The following is a 19,171-nucleotide window of genomic DNA, read 5'->3' as shown; positions in this document are numbered from 1 at the left end:
TAATAATTTAAAGTACTGTATGAACATCAACTTGGATATCCTCATTAACCTATGCTGCGTCTGAATGACAGGAAAAGCATATACAAATTGTTGGAGGCTGCTGATTGGTGGATACCTACAAGCTGGTAGATACAGCATGCAACCCAGCTGTAGATGGAGTGATATACCACCCAGTTACAGATGGGGTGATATACACCCAGTTACAGATGGGGTGATATACCACCCAGTTACAGATGGGGTAATATACACTCAGTTACAGATGGAGTGACATACCACCCAGTTACAGATGGGGTGACATACCACTCAGTTACAGATGGGGTAATATACCACCCAGTTACAGATGGGGTGATATACACCCAGTTACAGATGGAGTGATATACACCCAGTTACAGATGGGGTGACATACTACCCAGTTACAGATGGGGTGACATACTACCCAGTTACAGATGGAGTGATATACACCCAGTTACAGATAGAGTGATATACACCCAGTTACAGATGGGGTGACATACTACCCAGTTACAGATGGGGTGACATACTACCCAGTTACAGATGGGGTGATATACACCCAGTTACAGATGGGGTGACATACTACCCAGTTACAGATGGGGTGACATACCACCCAGTTACAGATGGGGTGATATACACCCAGTTACAGATAGAGTGATATACACCCAGTTACAGATGGGGTGACATACTACCCAGTTACAGATGGGGTGACATACTACCCAGTTACAGATGTGGGTGATATACCCAACAACTTAGGGGGTGATATACCCAGTAACAGATGGGTTGATAGACACTCAGTTACACAGGGGTGATACACTCAGTTACAAATGTGAGGATATACCACCCAGTTACAGAAAAAGTGAAATAGCCAGTAACAAATGGGATGTTATACAAAGTGAAAGATGGAATGATATACCTTTAAATTGGGACATACAAAACATATATGGCATCCATTGTTGATTCTATTATACCTAGTTGACGCGAGAAGGGCTCAAACAAAGTAATAATTTAAAGTACTGTATGAACATCAACTTGGATATCCTCATTAACCTATGCTGCGTCTGAATGACAGGAAAAGCATATACAAATTGTTGGAGGCTGCTGATTGGTGGATACCTACAAGCTGGTAGATACAGCATGCAACCCAGCTGTAGATGGAGTGATATACCACCCAGTTACAGATGGGGTGATATACACCCAGTTACAGATGGGGTGATATACCACCCAGTTACAGATGGGGTAATATACACTCAGTTACAGATGGAGTGACATACCACCCAGTTACAGATGGGGTGACATACCACTCAGTTACAGATGGGGTAATATACCACCCAGTTACAGATGGGGTGATATACACCCAGTTACAGATGGAGTGATATACACCCAGTTACAGATGGGGTGACATACTACCCAGTTACAGATGGGGTGACATACTACCCAGTTACAGATGGAGTGATATACACCCAGTTACAGATAGAGTGATATACACCCAGTTACAGATGGGGTGACATACTACCCAGTTACAGATGGGGTGACATACTACCCAGTTACAGATGGGGTGATATACACCCAGTTACAGATGGGGTGACATACTACCCAGTTACAGATGGGGTGACATACCACCCAGTTACAGATGGGGTGATATACACCCAGTTACAGATAGAGTGATATACACCCAGTTACAGATGGGGTGACATACTACCCAGTTACAGATGGGGTGACATACTACCCAGTTACAGATGTGGGTGATATACACCCAGTTACAGATAGAGTGATAAACACCCAGTTACAGATGGGGTGACATACTGCCCAGTTTCAAATGGGAAGATATACCACCCAGTTTCAGATGGGAAGATAAACCACAAAGGTTAAAGATGGGGCGACATACCACCCAGTTACAGATGGGGTGACATACCACCCAGTTACAGATGGGGTGACATACTACCCAGTTTCAGATGAGAAGATAAACCACACAGTTAAAGATGGGGCGACAAACCACCCAGTTACAGATGGGGTGACATACCACCCAGTTACAGATAGAGTGATGTACACCAGTTACAGATGGGGTGACATACTACCCAGTTTCAAATGGGAAGATAAACCACACAGTTAAAGATGGGGCGACATACCACCCAGTTAGAGATGGAGTGACACACCATCCAGTTACAGATGGGGTGACATACTACCCAGTTTCAGATGAGAAGATAAACCACACAGTTAAAGATGGGGCAACAAACCACCCAGTTACAGATGGGGTGACATACCACCCAGTTACAGATGGCGTGATATACACCCAGTTACAGATGGGGTGACATACTAACCAGTTTCAAATGGGAAGATAAACCACACAGTTAAAGATGGGGTGACATTCCACCCAGTTACAGATGAGGCAATATACCACCCAGTTACAGATGGGCTGACATACCACCCAGTTTCAGATGGGAAGATAAACCACACAGTTAAAGATGGGGCAACATACCACCCAGTTACAGATGGGGCGACATACCACCCAGTTACAGATGGGGTAATATACCACCCAGTTACAGATGGGGTAATATACCACCCACTTACAGATGGGGTGACATACCACCCAGTTACAGATGGGGTGATATACCACCCAGTTACAGATGGGATGATATACCACCCAGTTACAGATGGGGTCATATACCACCCAGTTACAGATGGGGTGATATACCACCCAGTTACAGATGGGGTGATATACCACTCAGTTACAGATGGGGTTATATACCACCCAGTTACAGATGGAGTGACATACCACCCAGTTACAGATGGGGTGACATACTACCCAGTTACAGATGGGGTGATGTTACAGATGGGGTGATATACCACCCGGTTACAGATGGGGTGTTATACCACTCAGTCACAGATGGGGTGTTATACCACTCAGTTACAGATGGGGTGTTATACCACTCAGTTACAGATGGGGTGTTATATCACTCAGTTACAGATGGGGTGTTATATCACTCAGTTACAGATGGGGTGTTATATCACTCAGTTACAGATGGAGTGATATACACCCAGTTTCAGATGGCAAGAAAAACCACACAGTTAAAGATGGGGTGACATACCACCTAGTTACAGATGGGGTGACATACCACCCAGTTACAGACGGGGTGACATACCACCCAGTTACAGATGGGGTGATATACCACACAGTTTCAGATGAAGTAATATACCACCCAGTTACAGTTGGAATGATATACAACTCAGTTACAGATGGGGTGATATACCACCCAGTTACAGATGGAATGTAAGAAGATGTACCCAGTGACAGATTGGGTGATAGATAGAAAAGATGATACCCAGTGACAGATGGAAAAACATACCCAGTGACAGATTGGATTACAAGCCTACTGGCAGACAGAGACAGACACTGTGAAAAATAACATGCTCATCCTAAGATATATTTAGTAACAAAATGAATAACAAACCAGTAAAAATCAACCATAAATACATATAGGTATTGGAAACAAATAATTACAATAAGTTATATTAAACAGTGTAGACAACAAGACAACACACTGATGATTCACATAGGCACATGGAATCTACCCTATAATAACTGATATGTCTGGTCATAATGTGCTGTCATTATTTATCAACACACTATCCTTAAATGTTATCTGCTTAATGGTACACATGTTTGTATTTACCTGGACTCAGGGATTCACATGATCTTCTCAGTGCTAGTTCGTAAACACCACTAACACGGTTGCTGCAATAAACAATACAGTGTACGACTTACATCTGTTCTTCAAACATTGATGTGAGTTCACCATTATAGGTATGATTTGTAGATTCCCATCTGTCTTAGCCATACATGATATTGTATGTACACCAGATTTATATGCATCTAATGGTGAAATCAGTGGATATCAGCAGATGAAAAAAACAACACAGCTCCAATTGTCCGAAAGTGCTACTCATTGTATCTGTGCATGTCTCATATAAACTTGACTGAGTTTTGCATAAACCAAACATACATACAGACATACATACATACATACATATATACATACAAGACCGAGTCTCATACAAACAAGGCTGAGTCTCGTACAAACAATTTTCACTTGACCCAAAGACATTCTTATTCTTTATTCACATTCACCTGAAATTGAAAGTATGTAATAAATAAATTAATCAAGCCATTAGACATACCTGTCTGAAAGCCTGTAATTACCACTGCCAAATAGACTTCGTAATGATCTTGGTGCTGCTATCTTGGCATCTCTTTCATGAATCTGAAGACTGATATCTTTTGTTATGCACGCTGACTGAGCACAGTTGTCAAGCTGCAATTGTAACAAATAAATATTTAATCTGAAGCCACAGTCCAGTTAAAGTCTTGCTGAGTGTTTGAAACCAAAAAGGTTATTTATTTATAATAGGTGATTTTCTGCTAACTGTGTGATCTTGTAAATTGTGTGAAAGACGCAAACTAAACGTTTGTCTACCATAAAAAAATCAATCGATTTGATTTCGAAATCAAATTTCTTTTTTATACCTCAATGTTGATATCTTTGAGAGAAAAATATTTTATTCCCATACTACATCAAAATTAACCATCATCAAATGTGTATGGCATATTAAAAAATGTGAAAATATCCTCAAAAATATTTGCGTTTGTTGAATCGCATACAATTTTTTGACGTCACTGCAATGAATTTTGTTTGTTCTGATTTTAGACTCAATTTCATGCATAATGTGGGATTTCGCAATGAATGGAAAAAGGTCTAGTAATGCATTAACAGTTTCACATAGGGATTATAGTCTCACCTCCAGATATGCAGACATTGTCAAATACACGGTTTCACCGTATGGAGTAACACGATTTAATAGAACGGAGTTGTGCAGAGAACTGTCCCATGCCGCTTCAAACCGGAAAATAGTTCTGTAATAATAAAAAGGCACTATAGTTAGTATATGATATGTTTATGCATTGTTAGTGTACTTAGTGGATGGCTGGCAATACAATGAATTTGCATTTCGTAAAAGCATGTACACTTATATTTGTGTATGCATGGTCATATTTTTAATAATACAGTAACAGTAGGCAATAAATGTAATTTATGGTCTATGTAGATTTCTTGAGATGTGCATCTCACAGATCAGATACCAGACACAGTCTAGTTTATGTGCATTTGGTAAATTAGTGAATATATGGGCAATAGTCATATTCTGTAATCTGACTCCTGGGCAATAGTTCAGTGGCGATCTAGGTTCTATTAATAGAAGGCTAGGCAATAGTCATATTCTGTAATCTGACTCATGGGTAATAGTTTAGTGGCGATCTAGGTTCTATTAATAGACTGCTAGGCAATAGTCATATTCTGTAATCTGACTCATGGGTAATAGTTTAGTGGCGATCTAGGTTCTATTAATAGAAGGCTAGGCAATAGTCCTCTTCTGTAATCTGACTCATGGGTAATAGTTTAGTGGCGATCTAGGTTCTATTAATAGACTGCTAGGCAATAGTCATATTCTGTAATCTGACTCCTGGGCAATAGTTTAGTGGCGATCTAGGTTCTATTAATAGAAGGCTAGGCAATAGTCCTCTTCTGTAATCTGACTCATGGGCAATAGTTTAGTGGCGATGTAGGTTCTATTAATAGACGGCTAGGAAATAGTGCTATTGTGCTATTTGACTCCAGGGCAAAAGTTTACTGGCGATATATTTTCTATTAATAGACAAAACTCTGTGATATGATTCCTATATTTCCTATATAGTGAACTGCAGGGCAATATCTTCTGGACCTCAGGACAATAGTGTCAGAGTGAAATCCAAGATTGCAATATCTTACCTATCATCACCTGGCAATGGTGTAAATCTTGCTGGCAGTAGATTCAGTGATAGTACTGATAACTCAGTGTCAGGTTCAATGACCTCTACAGTAGTGCGAATACGACCTATCAAATAAGAATAAGTTAGAAACATCAGCTTTCTTGCCAACAACAATATCAGATAATTTTGAATAAAGCAAATAGCCTTAAAAAGAGGTTTCACCAATTTGCAATTTATCACACAGATGATGTGATGTCACCAATAAAGCAGGGGGAATTTAAAGTATCAACAACAAAATGGTGGGAATAACAACTACAAGTAAACAGACAAAGTACCCCTCTATACTTCGCCTTCAAAAAAATGCTGAACAAAATGTATTGAGAACAGAAAAAAGCATGAAGACCACACAAGTATATGCTGTTTTACACAGATATGCCTGCAGATTTAGTGTTATTTTGTTTTGTAAGAATCCAGGTTGCAAAATATTTGTAAATTCAGAGAAACATAATTTTATATTCATACACACAGAACAAACATAAATTTGGACAGATATATATGTATGTATAAAAAGATAATCAGATGTCTCTGAAAAACATCATGTAATACTGATAACAAAACCAAAGTGACAGGATAATGTATACTGGCTAATAATACAGCAACCCATAAAATAGAAACTTTTTTTTTTATCAAAAATGTTGGTCTCATGAGTTCAAGAAAAGACATAACAATAACCGAAGCTGGTAAATATTTATACAAATTATTTAAAACAAGAAATAGCAATGAATGCAATTTTACTTTAGTATTATATGTGTTGTATGTTATTACTAACAATTTATGATGATATCATACTTACAATGGATTATGGAATAGTGTTAATTCTATATTCATTTCTATGGTTGACCCAATCATTATTATTATTATCCAGAATTGTGATGACTGCTTTCATATAATGTTGTTTGACTTACCTACAACAAGTTCTTTCACTTCTTTCCAACTGATATCTTGTGCAGATTCATGTATAACAGTGATAGCCATACGTCGTTGTATGCCTTGGTGTAGTAGGAAGATACCACCACATGGCATTTCATCACTGTGATCGACAGCAACAGGTACATATCTACAAAGCAAAACATATTAGCTTGAAAAGTAATCTCTGTACAGTACAGTCCAAGCATAACCTAACCTTTAGCTAGCTTTGAGCTAGCTACGCTTGCTCTAAAAATCGAAATCGAAATTGTGCAGTGTATTTTGTCTAATATATCTTGTATTAGTAAATTGGGTAAATACTACAAAGTACAAGTTGAACATATTGATGACAATATCACATATTTTAAATTTTTTTATGGAAGGGCAATTGCCAGTTTTTAGAGTCTACTTTGAAGAGAAGTTACAGTTGAGCTGTAATTGTATATATCATGTTTGTATATCGGAGAGAATGTGGAAGGAACTTGAAAATTTTAAAATGTCATACTTCCGGTGCCATCTAATTATTCTTTAATAGATTAGACAATGCGACAAGTTCTTCATGACGATGTATCTTCAAATATGCATCACTGACAAGGCTATCTTTGTCTGACAACGAAATCTCGTCAGTCATTAGTGGTGCTATTTAGAAACATGTTCATGCATGAACTAACAAACATTTGATGTCCAACATTCATGCACTGCAACATTGGTCACACCAACTACAGTCATGTCAGTTCTGATTTTAGAAACATTGCTGTATTGTAAACATTTTGTTTAAAGCTTTTGGCATTAGAATGCGCAATATAATAAATGTAACAGATATGATATTCAATAGTTTCTTGCCTACAAATTATGATTTTCCAACAATTCAACTTTAATAGTGGTATTATGAATAAATATAAATTACTTACTCTCCACTGGGTGCTAATTCACAGATTTCAAACCATACTAATAAATCCAATTTACTGTGTAAATGTGTGGTACTCGGCGCTGATACCAAACCAATCTTTGGTGACGGAACTGGAAGATACACTGTGATAGTTTAGTTGTTCTGCATAAAATTCAACTAATTCTGTTGAGTTTTGTAAGTCTAATTAGTCAATAAAATTGTTTCCAATGATAGTTATCTCATCAATTATTTTTAACTGATAAAAAAGCATAGAAATCTTCACACTCAATAAGAAGAGTTTGCAGATATAGCGGTGAGTTCATTCAAGTTAGTAGCCGCCCCATATAGCTTAGATTACCATCCATCTTGGAATGCATAGTTTTACATAGCAGTTTTATTGTTTTATGAGAAATATTACAATATTCCAAGATGGCTGAAACTATAGCAACACCGTTAATAATGCTAATAGAAGACATAAAAAATAGTTTGTAATAAAACATATGGAGGTTTACAGTTACGTTTTTAACCAGAAAACATTACATGTTTGAACCTGTCATACTTTGCAGTATCAGGTAAAGCTAATCAGCTGAGTATTTTCTTTCTATGCTTGTGTGTGTGGACTGTCTGCTAGTGTGCGTGGACTGTCTGCTAGTGTGCGTGGACTGTCTGCTAGTGTGCGTGGACTGTCTGCTAGTGTGCGTGGACTGTCCGCTAGTGTGCGTGGACTGTCTGCTAGTGTGCGTGGACTGTCTGCTAGTGTGCGTGTGTATGGACTGTCTGCTAGTGTGTATGGACTGTCTGGCAGTGTATATGGACTTTCTGCTAGTGTATATGGACTGTCTGCCAGTGTGTGTGGACTGTCTGCCAGTGTGTGTGGACTGTCGGCTAGTGTGTGTGGACTGTCGGCTAGTGTGTGTGGACTGTCGGCTAGTGTGTGTGGATTGTCTTCTAGTGTGTATGGACTGTCTGCTAGTGTATATGGACTGTCTGGTAGTGTGTATGGACTGTCTGGTAGTGTGTATGGATTGTCTGCTCGTGTGTATGGACTGTCTGGTAGTGTTTATGGACTGTCTACCAGTGTGTATGGACTGTCTGCCAGTGTGTATGGATTGTCTGCTAGTGTATATGGACTGTCTGCCAGTGTATATGGACTGTCTGCTAGTGTATATGGACTGTCTGGTAGTGTGTATGTACTGTCTGCTAGTGTATATGAACTGTCTGCTAGTGTGTATGTACTGTCTGCTAGTGTATATGAACTGTCTGATAGTGTGTATGGACTGTCTGCTAGTGTACATGGACTGTCTGCCAGTGTGTATGGACTGTCTGCTAGTGTGCGTGTACTGTCTGCTAGTGTGTGTGGACTGTTGGCTAGTGTGTGTGGACTGTCGGCTAGTGTGTGTGGACTGTCGGCTAGTGTGTGTGGACTGTCGGCTAGTGTGTGTGGACTGTCGGCTAGTGTGTGTGGACTGTCGGCTAGTGTGTATGGACTGTCTGCTAGTGTACATGGACTGTCTGCCAGTGTGTATGGACTGTCTGCTAGTGTGGGTGGACTGTCTGCTAGTGTGTATGGACTGTCTGCCAGTGTATATGGACTGTCTGCTAGTGTATATGGACTGTCTGGTAGTGTGTATGTACTGTCTGCTAGTGTATATGAACTGTCTGCTAGTGTGTATGTACTGTCTGCTAGTGTATATGGACTGTCTGATAGTGTGTATGGACTGTCTGCTAGTGTATATGGACTGTCTGCTAGTGTGTATGCACTGTCTGCTAGTGTACATGGACTGTCTGCCAGTGTGTATGGACTGTCTGCTAGTGTGCGTGTACTGTGTGCGTGTACTGTCTGCTAGTGTGTGTGGACTGTCGGCTAGTGTGTGTGGACTGTCCGCTAGTGTGTGTGGACTGTCCGCTAGTGTGTGTGGACTGTCCGCTAGTGTGTGTGGACTGTCGGCTAGTGTGTGTGGACTGTCGGCTAGTGTGTGTGGACTGTCGGCTAGTGTGTATGGACTGTCTGCTAGTGTACATGGACTGTCTGCCAGTGTGTGTGGACTGTCTGCCAGTGTGTGTGGACTGTCTGCTAGTGTGTGTGGACTGTCTGCTAGTGTGTATGTACTGTCTGCTAGTGTATATGGACTGTCTGCTAGTGTATATGGACTGTCTGCTAGTGTATATGGACTGTCTGCTAGTGTGCGTGGACTGTCTGCTAGTGTGTATGTACTGTCTGCTAGTGTATATGGACTGTCTGCTAGTGTATATGGACTGTCTGCTAGTGTATATGGACTGTCTGCTAGTGTATATGGACTGTCGGCTAGTGTGTATAGACTGTCTAATAGTGTATATGGACTGTCAGCTAGTGTGTATGGACTGTCTGATAGTGTGTATGGACTGTCTGCTAGTGTATATGGACTGTCTGCTAGTGTATATGGACTGTCGGCTAGTGTGTATGGACTGTCTGCTAGTGTATATGGACTGTCTGCTAGTGTATATGGACTGTCTGCTAGTGTATATGGACTGTCGGCTAGTGTATATGGACTGTCGGCTAGTGTGTATGGACTGTCTGATAGTGTGTATGGACTGTCTGATAGTGTATATGGACTGTCTGATAGTGTTTATGGACTGTCTGCCAGTGTGCTTGGACTGTCTGCCAGTGTGCATGGAATGTGAACAGATAAACAGTCTTAGAAGATTTTAACCTTTTCCCCAAAAAAATGCTTACCAATATTAAAATTCAGGAAAAACAAAATAATATATTTTTAAACTAAACTGTAATTTTCTGCGTTAAATAACCCATGCTGAAGGTGAGTATGATTGCAAAAATGAAAACAAAATACCCCCAAAACACCAGTTACCTACAAACTATCACCCATATAGTAGCATGCCTTCATACTATCTACTTGAGAATAATGTAACCTGGGTTCTAGAGAATCAAGTAACAGTCAAAATCCCATGCTTAATTTCAGATGATATCTCTAATAGTTGACAGGTGGAGGTCAGAGTCAATGGTTAGTAATATATAACAGATGGATATCATGGGCAAAGGTTAGTAATAATTGACAGGTAGATATCAGGGTCAAAGGTTAGTAATAATTGACAGGTAGATATCAGGTCAAAGGTTAGTAATATTTGACAGGTGGATATTAGGGTAATAGGTTAGTAATATTTGACAGGTGGATATTAGGGTCATAGGTTAGTAATATTTGACAGGTGGATATTAGGGTCATAGGTTAGTAATATTTGACAGGTGGATATTAGGGTCATAGGTTAGTAATATTTGACAGGTGGATATTAGGGTAATAGGTTAGTAATATTTGACAGGTAGATATTAGGGTCATAGGTTAGTAATATTTGACAGGTGGATATTAGGATAATAGGTTAGTAATATTTGACAGGTGGATATTAGGGTCATAGGTTAGTAATATTTGACAGGTGGATATTAGAGTCATAGGTTAGTAATATTTGACAGGTGGATATTAGGGTCGTAGGTTAGTAATATTTGACAGGTGGATATTAGGGTCATAGGTTAGTATTATTTGACAGGATATTAGGGTCAAATGTTAGTAATACATGACAGGTGGATATTAGGTTTAAAGGTTAGTAATATATAACAGGTAATACTTGAAAGGCGAGTAGCATAGGTTAGTAATATTTGACAGGTGGATATTAGGGTCATAGGTTAGTAATATTTGACAGGTGGATATTAGGGTCATAGGTTAGTATTATGTGACAGGTGGATATTGAGTCAAATATAGTAATATTTAACAGGAGGATATTAGGGTCATAGATTAGTATTATTTGACAGGTGGATATTAGGGTCATACATTGTAGGTTAGTATTATTTGACAGGTGGATATTGAGTCAAATATAGTAATATTTAACAGGTGGATATTAGGGTCATAGATTAGTATTATTTGACAGGTGGATATTGAGTCAAATATAGTAATATTTAACAGGCGGATATTAGGGTCATAGATTAGTATTATTTGACAGGTGGATATTAGGGTCATACATTGTAGGTTAGTATTATTTGACAGGTGGATATTGAGTCAAATATAGTAATATTTAACAGGTGGATATTAGGGTCATAGATTAGTATTATTTGACAGGTGGATATTGAGTCAAATATAGTAATATTTAACATGAGAATATTAGGGTCAAAGGTTAGTAATATATGACAGGTGGATATTAGGGTCAAATATAGTAATATTTGACAGGTGAATATTGAGGTCAAAAGTTAGTAATACATGACAGATGGATACTAAGTTTAAAGGTTAGTAATATATAACAGGTAATACTTGAAAGGCGAGTAGCATAGGTTAGTAATGTTTGGCAAGTGATACAAGTCAAAGATCAAAGTGTTCGACAGAAAAAATGGTTATTAATATATATGTCAGGGTCAAACGTTAACAATATATGACAGGTCAATGTTAAGTGAATAATACTTAAAAAGCTAATATTTAAAAGTTGACAGGTTGGTATCAGGTCAAATGTTATTTAATATTTGTCATGAGGTTTTGGTCAAAGAAAAGTCAAGAAAGGCAGTTAGTGGTCAGTAACAAAGCTTATTAAATTTTGGCAGATCACAGGGTGATGGTGGAACTAGTGATAAGCTGAGAGGTGCATATCAGTATTGGGGTCAAAAGTTATTAATGTTCAAAAAGTGACGGCCAGTTTCTAAGGTAAGTGGGTGATGGTGGAACTAGTGATAAGCTGAGAGGTGAATATCAGTGTCAGGGTCAAAGGTTATTAAATTTTGGCAGGTCGCAGGGTGATGGTGGAACTAGTGATAAGCTGAGAGGTGCATATCAGTATTGGGGTCAAAAGTTATTAATGTTCAAAAAGTGATGGCCAGTTTCTAAGGTAAGTGAGTGATGGTAGGACTAGTGATAAGCTGAGAGGTGCATATCAGTATCAGGGTCAAAGGTTACTAGTATTAAATTTTGGCAGGTGACAGCCAGTTTTTAAGGTAAGTGAGTGTTGGTGGGACTAGTGATAAGCTGAGAGGTGCATATCAGTATCAGGGTCAAAGGCTAGTGATGATCGACAATGACAAAAGTGGTTGACATTTAACCAAGGTCAAACACAAGTATTGATTGGCAATACACATGAATGTATCAGGGTCAAAGGTCAATGAGGGTTGACATGCAACCAAGGTCAACTGCTAGTGATGATTGGCAATGGGTATCAAGGTCAAAAGAATACCAGTACATTTATTGTCAATTGTAGATATGAATGAATAGTAAAAATGCCATGAATGAATAAATGAAAAACACACATAAATGAATGGAAACAGAGGATTTAGACTGAGACTCGATTCTATTGTTCCCAGACATGTGTCAGGAGATATATCACCTACCACAAAAATCAAAATCAAAAATGGTATCATCAACACCTAAAATCATTAAACAGAAACAGAAAGAGAAAATAAATAATTCAAAATAACTGAATTTATAAGACATCAATAATGAAAATTCAATATGTGATGAGACAGAGTGTTTGCAGCATACCTGGTCTTGCTAACGGTAAGGTCATTGGAAAGTGACGTTTCTGCATCGGACGAATCCTGGATAAAAACATACAGAGAATAGTACATTTAGTTGGAGTACAGTCACAACATAAATTGTCATACACAATGATTTATTTTATGATTTCAAAAAAAGAATTATGAGACAAATTTTTATGAGAAAATTTGATAGAACATAATTTCACACAAAATTGCATGTATCCTCAAATTATTTACATCACTAACCTTGTTGGTTCTTGCTGGCTTTGGAAATGCAATGGGTGAGCCTGGAAGTGTCCGAATATTTCAAATACGATGGGTTGATTTTGAACATAGTCAATAAATGCCTTGGTGACTGTCACTGTTATCTGTGATGGTAAACAACATTAGTTAGCTTGGTTGAATCACAACTATCAAAAGAAATGGCAGTGTCATCATCAATTTGTTTTTTTCAGGTATATGGTAGAAAGTAGGATGTTGTAGTATGAGTATGATCAGTAGGCATAGGTGGGAATCTGACCAATAGGCATACAATGTGGATTTCATTAGTAGGAAAATGGTAGTAATCTGACCAGCAGGCATAGGTGGGAATCTGACCAATAGGCATACAATGTGGATTTCATTAGCAGGAAAATGGTAGTAATCTGACCAGCAGGCATACGTGAGAATCTGACCAATAGGCATACAATGTGGATTTCATTAGCAGGAAAATGGTAGTAATCTGACCAGCAGGCATAGGTGGGAATCTGACCAATAGGCATACAATGTGGATTTCATTAGTAGGAAAATGGTAGTAATCTGATCAGCAGGCATAGGTGGGAATCTGACCAATAGGCATACAATGTGGATTTCATTAGTAGGAAAATGGTAGTAATCTGACCAGCAGGCATAGGTGGGAATCTGACCAATAGGCATACAATGTGGATTTCATTAGTAGGAAAATGGTAGTAATCTGACCAGCAGGCATAGGTGGGAATCTGACCAATAGGCATACAATGTGGACTTCATTAGTAGGAAAATGGTAGTAATCTGATCAGCAGGCATAGGTGGGAATCTGACCAATAGGCATACAATGTGGATTTCATTAGTAGGAAAATGGTAGTAATCTGACCAGCAGGCATAGGTGGGAATCTGACCAATAGGCATACAATGTGGATTTCATTAGTAGGAAAATGGTAGTAATCTGACCAGCAGGCATAGGTGGGAATCTGACCAATAGGCATACAATGTGGATTTCATTAGACATATAGTGGGAATAAGACCAGTAGGCCTATGGTGGATTCTGTTAGTAGGCATACAGTGGGAATAAGACCAGTAGGCATATGGTGGGATCTGTCAGTATGTATATAGTAGGAATCTGACCATTAGGTATATGGTGGAAATTGGATCAGTAGGCATATGGTGGGAATTGATCAGTAGTCATATGGTGGGAATTCATAAGTAGGCATATGGTGGGAATTGATAAGTAGTCATATGGTGGGAATTGATAAGTAGTCATATGGTGGGAATTGATCAGTAGTCATATGGTGGGAATTTATAAGTAGTCATATGATAGGAATTGATCAGTAGGCATATGGTGGGAATTGATAAGTAGGCATATGGTGGGAATTGATCAGTAGTCATATGGTGGGAATTGATCAGTAGGCATATGGTGGGAATTGATCAGTAGTCATATGGTGGGAATTTATAAGTAGGCATATGGTGGGAATTTATAAGTAGGCATATGGTGGGAATTTATAAGTAGGCATATGGTGGGAATTGATAAGTAGGCATATGGTGGGAATTGATCAGTAGTCATATGGTGGGAATTGATCAGTAGGCATATGGTGGGAATTTATAAGTAGTCATATGGTAGGAATTGATCAGTAGTCATATGGTGAAAATTGATAAGTAGGCATATGGTAGGAATTGATAAGTAGGCATATGGTAGGAATTGATCAGTAGTCATATGGTGGGAATTGATAAGTAGGCATATGGTGGGAATTGATCAGTAGTCATATGGTGGGAATTGATCAGTAGTCATATGGTGGGAATTGATAAGTAGGCATATATTGGGAATTGATCAGTAGTCATATGGTGGGAATTGATCAGTAGTCATATGGTGGGAATTGATCAGTAGTCATATGGTGGGAATTGATCAGTAGTCATATGGTGGGAATTGATCAGTAGTCATATGATGGGAATTGATAAGTAGGCATATGGTAGGAATTGATCAGTAGTCATATGGTAGGAATTGATCAGTAGTCATATGGTAGGAATTGATCAGTAGTCATATGGTGGGAATTGATAAGTAGTCATATGGTGGGAATTGATAAGTAGTCATATGATAGGAATTGATCAGTAGGCATATGGTGGGAATTGATAAGTAGGCATATGGTGGGAATTGATAAGTAGGCATATGGTGGGAATTGATAAGTAGGCATATGGTGGGAATTGATCAGTAGTCATATGGTGGGAATTGATCAGTAGTCATATGGTGGGAATTGATCAGTAGTCATATGGTGGGAATTGATCAGTAGTCATATGGTGGGAATTGATCAGTAGTCATATGGTGGGAATTGATCAGTAGTCATATGGTGGGAATTGATAAGTAGTCATATGGTGGGAATTGATCAGTAGTCATATGATGGGAATTGATAAGTAGGCATATGGTAGGAATTGATCAGTAGTCATATGGTAGGAATTGATCAGTAGTCATATGGTAGGAATTGATCAGTAGTCATATGGTGGGAATTGATAAGTAGTCATATGGTGGGAATTTATAAGTAGTCATATGATAGGAATTGATCAGTAGGCATATGGTGGGAATTGATAAGTAGGCATATGGTGGGAATTGATAAGTAGACATACGGTGGGAATTGATAAGTAGGCATATGGTGGGAATTGATCAGTAGTCATATGGTAGGAATTGATCAGTAGTCATATGGTGGGAATTGATAAGTAGGCATATGGTAGGAATTGATCAGTAGTCATATGGTGGGAATTGATAAGTAGGCATATGGTAGGAATTGATCAGTAGGCATATGGTGGGAATTGATCAGTAGTCATATGGTGGGAATTGATAAGTAGGCATATGGTGGGAATTGATCAGTAGTCATATGGTGGGAATTGATCAGTAGCCATATGGCGGGAATTGATCAGTAGCCATATGGTGGGAATTGATCAGTAGTCATATGGTGGGAATTGATCAGTAGTCATGGTGGGAATTGATCAGTAGTCATATGATGGGAATTGATCAGTAGTCATATGGTGGGAATTGATAAGTAGGCATATGGTAGGAATTGATCAGTAGTCATATGGTGAGAATTGATAAGTAGGCGTATTGTGGGAATTGATCAGTAGGCATATTGTTGGAATTGATCAGTAGTCATATGGTGGGAATTGATAAGTAGGCATATGGTAGGAATTGATCAGTAGTCATATGGTGGGAATTGATCAGTAGGCATATGGTGGGAATTTATAAGTAGTCATATGGTAGGAATTGATCAGTAGTCATATGGTGGGAATTGATAAGTAGGCGTATTGTGGGAATTGATCAGTAGGCATATTGTTGGAATTGATCAGTAGTCATATGGTGGGAATTGATAAGTAGGCATATGGTAGGAATTGATCAGTAGTCATATGGTGGGAATTGATCAGTAGGCATATGGTGGGAATTTATAAGTAGTCATATGGTAGGAATTGATCAGTAGTCATATGGTGGGAATTGATAAGTAGTCATATGGTGAGAATTGATAAGTAGGCGTATTGTGGGAATTGATCAGTAGGCATATTGTTGGAATTGATCAGTAGTCATATGGTGGGAATTGATAAGTAGGCATATGGTAGGAATTGATCAGTAGTCATATGGTGGGAATTGATCAGTAGGCATATGGTGGGAATTTATAAGTAGTCATATGGTAGGAATTGATCAGTAGTCATATGGTGGGAATTGATAAGTAGGTATATGGTAGGAATTGATCAGTAGTCATATGGTGGGAATTGATCAGTAGTCATATGGTGGGAATTGATAAGTAGGCATATGGTGGGAATTGATAAGTAGTCATATGGTGGGAATTGATCAGTAGTCATATGGTGGGAATTGATCAGTAGGCATATTGTTGGAATTGATCAGTAGGCATATGGTGGGAATTGATCAGTAGTAATATGGTGGGAATTGATAAGTAGGCATATGGTAGGAATTGATCAGTAGTCATATGGTGGGAATTGATCAGTAGGCATATGGTGGGAATTGATAAGTAGGCATATGGTGGGAATTGATAAGTAGACATACGGTGGGAATTGATAAGTAGGCATATGGTGGGAATTGATCAGTAGTCATATGGTAGGAATTGATCAGTAGTCATATGGTGGGAATTGATAAGTAGGCATATGGTAGGAATTGATCAGTAGTCATATGGTGGGAATTGATAAGTAGGCATATGGTAGGAATTGATCAGTAGGCATATGGTGGGAATTGATCAGTAGTCATATGGTGGGAATTGATAAGTAGGCATATGGTGGGAATTGATCAGTAGTCATATGGTGGGAATTGATCAGTAGCCATATGGCGGGAATTGATCAGTAGCCATATGGTGGGAATTGATCAGTAGTCATATGGTGGGAATTGATCAGTAGTCATGGTGGGAATTGATCAGTAGTCATATGATGGGAATTGATCAGTAGTCATATGGTGGGAATTGATAAGTAGGCATATGGTAGGAATTGATCAGTAGTCATATGGTGAGAATTGATAAGTAGGCGTATTGTGGGAATTGATCAGTAGGCATATTGTTGGAATTGATCAGTAGTCATATGGTGGGAATTGATAAGTAGGCATATGGTAGGAATTGATCAGTAGTCATATGGTGGGAATTGATCAGTAGGCATATGGTGGGAATTTATAAGTAGTCATATGGTAGGAATTGATCAGTAGTCATATGGTGGGAATTGATAAGTAGGCGTATTGTGGGAATTGATCAGTAGGCATATTGTTGGAATTGATCAGTAGTCATATGGTGGGAATTGATAAGTAGGCATATGGTAGGAATTGATCAGTAGTCATATGGTGGGAATTGATCAGTAGGCATATGGTGGGAATTTATAAGTAGTCATATGGTAGGAATTGATCAGTAGTCGTATGGTGGGAATTGATATGTAGTCATATGGTGAGAATTGATAAGTAGGCGTATTGTGGGAATTGATCAGTAGGCATATTGTTGGAATTGATCAGTAGTCATATGGTGGGAATTGATAAGTAGGCATATGGTAGGAATTGATCAGTAGTCATATGGTGGGAATTGATCAGTAGGCATATGGTGGGAATTTATAAGTAGTCATATGGTAGGAATTGATCAGTAGTCATATGGTGGGAATTGATAAGTAGGTATATGGTAGGAATTGATCAGTAGTCATATGGTGGGAATTGATCAGTAGTCATATGGTGGGAATTGATAAGTAGGCATATGGTGGGAATTGATAAGTAGTCATATGGTGGGAATTGATCAGTAGTCATATGGTGGGAATTGATCAGTAGGCATATTGTTGGAATTGATCAGTAGGCATATTGTTGGAATTGATCAGTAGGCATATGGTGGGAATTGAACAATAGTCATATGGTGGGAATTGATAAGTAGTCATATGGTGGGAATTGATCAGTAGTCATATGGTGGGAATTGATCAGTAGTCATGTGATGGGAATTGATCAGTAGGCATATGGTAGGAATTGATCAGTGGGCATATGAATGAATCAAACACACACAAGCTGAACTTCACTGGAGAATTATACTATTCTATACAGTATAAATATTCACAACGACAGACGGACACATGGACAGACATACAGACAGCAAATGAGCTCAAAGCTGTGCTTTCATTTCACATAAACTCAATGATTAGAAACATCTGACTTTGTTAGTAAATAAAGTCATTTATTAAATGAAGAAAATTAGTATGAAATGACAAGATGAATAATGCATGTTAATATATTGCCAAGCTTTCTGCACTTTTGATGGCAACTCTACTCCAT

At 38.6% G+C, this 19,171-nt stretch overlaps 1 protein-coding gene across 15 annotated transcripts in view; it reads right to left on the bottom strand.

Moving 5' to 3' along the window:
• Nucleotides 1-19,171, bottom strand: part of LOC100377533 (kinesin-like protein KIF1A) — a 111,687-nt gene that overhangs the window by 21,982 nt on the left and 70,534 nt on the right. For 8 of the 15 annotated variants that reach the window (XM_078011998.2, XM_085490407.1, XM_085490412.1 and 5 more), the window contains 9 exons: nucleotides 13,411-13,532; nucleotides 13,169-13,224; nucleotides 13,018-13,053; nucleotides 7,690-7,798; nucleotides 6,778-6,929; nucleotides 5,832-5,937; nucleotides 4,807-4,921; nucleotides 4,189-4,322; nucleotides 3,684-3,745 (listed from right to left, as the gene is read on the bottom strand). In XM_078011998.2, the coding sequence (XP_077868124.1) occupies nucleotides 3,684-3,745; nucleotides 4,189-4,322; nucleotides 4,807-4,921; nucleotides 5,832-5,937; nucleotides 6,778-6,929; nucleotides 7,690-7,798; nucleotides 13,018-13,053; nucleotides 13,169-13,224; nucleotides 13,411-13,532 (892 nt within the window). Of the gene's footprint in view, nucleotides 1-3,683; nucleotides 3,746-4,188; nucleotides 4,323-4,806; nucleotides 4,922-5,831; nucleotides 5,938-6,777; nucleotides 6,930-7,689; nucleotides 7,811-13,017; nucleotides 13,054-13,168; nucleotides 13,225-13,410; nucleotides 13,533-19,171 lie in introns of all 15 variants that reach the window. The other 7 variants (XM_085490406.1, XM_085490413.1, XM_085490411.1 and 4 more) reach the window with 2 other exon arrangements.

Source organism: Saccoglossus kowalevskii, chromosome 15 (genome assembly GCF_978046115.1).
Source record: "Saccoglossus kowalevskii chromosome 15, keSacKowa6.1, whole genome shotgun sequence".
Lineage (NCBI taxonomy): Eukaryota > Metazoa > Hemichordata > Enteropneusta > Harrimaniidae > Saccoglossus > Saccoglossus kowalevskii.
The sequence above is the reverse complement of the archived record's forward strand: the minus strand, read 5'-3'. Positions and strand labels throughout refer to the sequence as shown.